The 6,000-nt window shown below is 39.5% G+C and overlaps 1 protein-coding gene across 1 annotated transcript in view; it reads right to left on the bottom strand.

The window, feature by feature from the left end:
- plcxd2 (phosphatidylinositol-specific phospholipase C, X domain containing 2) overlaps positions 1-3,487 on the bottom strand; it is a 28,584-nt gene extending 25,097 nt beyond the window's left edge. Inside the window, exon 1 of the mRNA XM_064334116.1 lies at positions 3,192-3,487. Coding sequence (XP_064190186.1) covers positions 3,192-3,294 — 103 coding nt within the window. The 5' untranslated portion in view covers positions 3,295-3,487. The remainder of the gene's footprint in view (positions 1-3,191) is intronic.
- Positions 3,488-6,000: the final 2,513 nt, after the last annotated feature.

Here is a 6,000-nt window from a genome sequence, read left to right on the forward strand (position 1 = left end):
ATTTCGAGTAGCTTCACCTGGTGCTATTTAAGTGGTGTTCATCTGTGGTTCATTAGTGTGCATCTGATTGTGTCGTCGCTTCTGCCGTACCCCGCGATTCAGATAAGCGTATCTTAACTTGATTTGTTTCTGCTGTTGGTAGTTAGAGAACATAGTTGTGTGTAATTTAGGTAATCTTTTAAAAAAAAACTTGTCTCAACTGTTGCTAGTCAGCAAGCTTAGTTGTGCGTTAGCTCAGAATCTCTGTAGCTGACTCGCTGTTGTTAGTTAGTTAAAGGCGTTAGTGAAACTGTGTGTGGGGGTTGGTGTTTAATTGCCCGGTATTGTTGAGCTAATTTCGAGTAGCACACGCAATATTCATCCACCCATTCATCCTTCCACTCATCTCTCTCTCTCTCTCTCTCTCTCTAGTCCTGTTAACTGAATGATTGGAATAACTGGATCCTCTTATCTTTGGCTTCACTAGTAGTCAGACTGGCATGACTGGCCAGTAATATATCAACACTCGCACAGGCTTGCACACACACACATATGTACACACTTGCATGCACGGACGAACACACAAAGAGACAGACACACATATGCAAAATGTACACATACACATGAAAATACACGTGTAAAGATACACATACACACATTACAATCAATCAGATGTGTACATGCATGTACACACACTGAGTTGCAGAGTTCAACATAGAACCAAATATAGTCTGTTCAGACCTGCCAACCTTGTACCACAATAGTGAGTGTAATGCTTAGTTCACATGCTTTCGCACCACTTCACTTTGCACACGAAAGTCTGCAAGACACACACACACACACACACAAGCCTTTCTTCATAATTCTAGTTTTGACTGTAGAAGTGATCAGGCAAAATTGTATAATTTGACCTGATTCTAAAATATCACTTGCACTGCACTGGGCTATATTATGATATACTTGCAAGTCAAACGTTTGAGTACACCTGCTTAAAACCATTTTTTTCATGATTAATATTTCATTATATGATATGTGTGCTTATACAAACTGATAACCATTAATGAATTGCATTTAATTATTTAATAAAAATACAAAAATGTATATATGTTTGTATATTGTAACATATGTTTTCATTTTCAAGTGTTTACTTGTGTTGTAATGTAAAACACTGTCCTTTATGAATAAAACTAAGTTTCTGTTCATGATTTCCATTTTTATTTAATAATTAAATTATTGAATCAGCTTATATAGGGCTAATGAAAAAAAAGTATTCAATTGAAAAATTATCTAGGAATGTAGGCCTTTGTAACTAGAGGTTTAGCTAAATTATTACATGAAGCTTCTTGGTGGCTAATGTCAAAATCATAAATTTATGCACAATGTTTAAAATGCATGGTGCGGAAGTTTTGAGGGGCGGAGGTACGGCCATTGTTCCTGATATTTTGCTCCAACAGTGTGTGCGCGATTTAAATTTAGAACAGGGAGTCTCCGTGGCGTTTGAGTTACTGCAACTAAATAATTCCATCAGTTATTCACACCGTAGCCGTCTCGTAACGAGGCTAAATCGTATGCGAGCTACTACTACGGCTAACTATATACATACATTTATCTCGTTAGGATACACCCCTTGAAATGCATCATCACGTAAAGTTACCGAACATGTTTTAACGTTTTATATGTTAACATTACGGTCACATTTTTGTGCTTGATTATTACTCTCGCACTTCTCATTTTACCTCAGCAATGCAGCGTTACTCCTCGGTGGATAATAACGTACCGCTGCGTATCAGGGGATGTTGAGTGGGTCGGGGAGGAGTTACAGAACCACAAGCACAAGGTCGCATCTGGTCCAATCCGAGGGATGTAGTTTAAATACCGAATAAATGTACGGTATTGTTTTGTATTGATTGATTGTTTTCCGTAATTAAATTAGAATAAAATGTATTTTATATATATTATATATATATATACAGTTGGCATTTCGTACATGCGTATTTTGAACAAGAATTGCGTGGTTGGTACACAAAATGCGTGCAGGTTGGCAGGTCTGTCTGTTTGACCCTCGGCATACACACAGAGCACAGCAGACTGTGGAATCAGGTCAGCACCCGGTCAGTAAAATATCAACACATGCACACAGATATGCCCACACACACACACACACACACACATAAAGTCAAACACAAACACACCCCCTCCCCCACACACACGCACATACACACACAGATCGCACACATTCCTACACATCCTTACACATAAACCTGAACGCCTGAAACTCAAAACTATCTGGTTCTCTGGTAAAAAAAAAAAAAAAAAGTTGAATCTGAACAAGTCTGCATTATTTATCTCTTATTTAGTAGTTCTGCATGAGGCAATGTGCTGGGGACCTCCTCACTTAGTTTTATACTTGTTGTAAATCACAGTTCTGTGCTGCAATACAGAAATGTGTTCAACGAGTCCAGCACTCTGACCCCTACAGTACGCTCTGTTGCTGTGGGCCAGTTAGGGATCAAGAGAGAAGAAATACGGTCGGTGATATTAGCAGTGAAGGAGTAGTGAGGGAGTTTTTTTTTTTTACCTGCTGGGTACTGTTCTGGAAGGAGAAAATTGACATTTTAGCCTGTTTAAGTGTCTCTCTTTATGTAGACATTCTTTCAAAAAATAAATAACCAACTTTTATTTTTACAAAGCCTACATAGCACTGTTTATTACCTGGGTTGCCACACAGTGCTTCAAATGCTGTTCAGAGATGAATGAAGAGATGTAGGTAAGAAAAGCTAGCACTTTTATGGGGAAAAACAAAGTAACTGATCTGAATAATAACTGATAAAATCATTTTCTGGAAAAATTGAATAAATAATATTAGTGAGGTTACCAGTGTGCATTCTACAATAAGAGCAAAAAAGTACCAACCGTTCAAAATCAAGGTCATAGTGGTCCTCATTATGATCTTGTTTGAATATAAAAGTTATTTTAAAAAACAATTAAGGTATTGATAAACTAGGATACAAAACGAATGTTTCCTGTGCATTTACATCTTGTAAAATCATAGTAGCCTACATCTAGCATTGTATATTTTAAATGTAAATTTTATAAACATTTTGTATGATGAAACAGTGGAAAACTAGGATGAATATAGACTTTACGATTGTCATATTCAGGCAGTCCATCATTTTAAGCACCCTGGTCCAGACCAGTGCAGGATTACTTACCTGGCACCGCTAGATACTTCAGAGGCAATGGGGTAAGCGTGGGGCTGAGCGCACCCATCCAGTCGGCGTTCAGGCTGCCATTTCCATCGGGGCACGTTTTCATGACTCCAACTTACATACAAAAATATTCTAAATCTGTAGCATTTGTCGTCAATATCCACGCGAGCCCTGACTCACTCACACCCCTTGGTTTCATCCTGAAGATGTCCTCGGACTTCGAGAGACCTCATGCTTGCTTAGAGCGAACAATTAAGAATCCCGTTTCTCGCACGGTCGGGGAGCAGACGCTTTGGCTAATGAAGTTAATCATCTTAGTCGTAAATTCCACTAATTATCCTAGGCTTCAGTTTTAAACCCGTTGGTCGAGAGAGTCCCACGATTATCCCCGCCCTCCCCCTCCTACCATCACTACAAAGAGATCTAACTAAAGGGAATAAAAAGACAGACCTATATACGCTGCTACAGTCGTGATTATATATAAAAGTGCCATTAGAAAACTAAAGCAATCAACAGGCTTTGAATCCAGGGACTGAAGTGATACCATCTTTCCACATTAGGTTAACCCCTTAGCGCAGATGCCAAATCTGGACAATCCTTGCCCATTTAGGGGGTACGCTATTTAAAGCTTTATAACTCCAGATGTGAACACCACAGAGACTTGAAAAATGGCTTAAATGAAGCAAGACATTTGTAGCATATTCACAGTGGTAGACAGTAATGAAATACTTCATTACTGTACTTACAAGTACTTTACTCAAGTGTTTCCATTTTGGGAGACTTTTTACTTTCATTCCACTATTTCACTCCACTCCACTCATTTTAATCAACTACTTTTGTGCGATATCTGTCTGTCACTCGTTACTTTGATGTGGAGAAAATGGATTGTCTGAAAGATCCTATAGAATAATAATACGACATCACTTTCATACTGAAGCCTACCAATCAGGGCGCAGCACACATTTAGATCGGCTCATGACACTTTGAACCAAAGACGTTAGCTAGGCGGGAAGGCGAGTAGAGACAGGCGATTTGGAACACAGAGACAGCTTAACAGTCCAAGTACATCTTAATATTCCTGTAGATTCTCTCTTGCCAGTACCGGAGGTCGGGGCACTGCAACACCCTTGGCCATATCTCAAATCATTTTTTCAAATATTGGAAGAGAAGGAAGCAGCATTTTTTTTTAAATGCCTGATATGCCTGCCTGCAGTACGCACTCTCTCTGCATTCAAGAACTCGCCGTCAAACTTAAGAAAACACATGGAGGCAAGTCAATTTTTTAATCTCAGGTTGCGAGCTAACATTTTGATAGGCAAGTTAGCTAACGTTTGCAATTCTAACGTTAGCTTGCAACAGCAAGATCTTTCACTGTGTATGGAATTAGAATAAGTCAATGACTAGACAATTCCTCCAGAAATTGTGAAGTGTGGTTGCCACCAATGTAAAGTCGACTTAATTAACCTAATTAAAGACATTCAATTGCAAAAATAACGTATATAACCAAATATTTTGAGCAGTAACACTGCTGACACGATGAAATCTTATCTGTGTTCAGTAGATACAGACAGAGACCTTGCATCAGCATCACTCAGCGGGTGATGGATCCACCGCCTCTGATGAAGAGGACTTCTTTGCAAGCATGAAGCCATCACGATCAGGATAACATTGGACAGTTAGATGGCTACCTTGCCAGCAAACTTGATCAGAGGACATTCTTAAAAACTTCCCAGCAGTGTGCAAGCTGTCTCTTAGGCTGAATACTGCTTTGCCAGCTTCAGCTGCTTGTGAGAGGCTGTTTAGCACAGCATGACTTTGTCATGTTCCGGTGTTCCTGTCTGCGTTTTCCCTGTTGGGCCGCCAGATGGCGGCACTTCTGTTTTGTGTCCTGTTCCCCCCTGTTAATTGTATTATTGTTTGTCTCGTTATTCCATCATTGTTCCCACCTGTGTCTTTTTATCCCCTCCTTCTGGTTTGATTGTTTTTTGAGTTCACCTGTGTCTTGTTATCCCCTCCTATTTTGGTTTGATTGTTTTTTGAGTTCACCTGTGTCTTGTTACCCCTTGTCTATTTAAGTTCTCTGTTCCCTTGACTCGGGTGCTGGTTCCTTGTGTTTGTTCCCGAATTCTGTTTGTTGCAAACCGTATGTACCTGCCTGTATTTTGTTCCTGACTTGTTTTGTTTGACCTTCCCTTGTGCTCTGCTTTCCAGTGTTTTGCCCTGCCTGTGTTTTTGAGTTCCTGTTGTTTTCTGTTTCATTAGATTATTTTTTGAGTTTGTGTTTTTGCCCATTGTGGCCTTGTCTGTTCCCTGTTTGTTTGCCTGTCGTTAGTAAAGTCTGTTAATTTTCCCTTTTTGAGTTTGCGTTTTTTTTCCCCCCTCTGCGTTTGGGTCCCCCCTACCCTTACCGTGACAGACTTATTTTATCTCCCAAGAAACGTTGAGAACCAGCTCCTTAAGTTGAACAAAAAATTCTGTAGCTTTGCCTAAAACTCAAGGTCCATACTAAATAAGTAGAATATTTTTATTCTTTCTAATGTTACTGTTTTCTTATTATTTTGTCTGTTTTGTCTGACTTTGTCTCACTACACAATCTTGAATGCGTGATTGTCCGTTGTATGTATTTTTATGTTCGGACCCCAGGAAGATTAGCTGCACACTGTGTGCTGCTAATGGGGATCCTAAATAAATGAATAAATAAGTAGTAGCCTGATTTGCTCAAAGAATTACGCAAAGGTCAAATATTGTTAACACTCCTGCAGAGACACACACACATACATGCCCATACACATCCACACACACTCACATAGTG

Source organism: Anguilla rostrata, chromosome 4, assembly GCF_018555375.3.
Source record: "Anguilla rostrata isolate EN2019 chromosome 4, ASM1855537v3, whole genome shotgun sequence".
In the NCBI taxonomy this organism is placed as follows: Eukaryota; Metazoa; Chordata; class Actinopteri; order Anguilliformes; family Anguillidae; genus Anguilla; species Anguilla rostrata.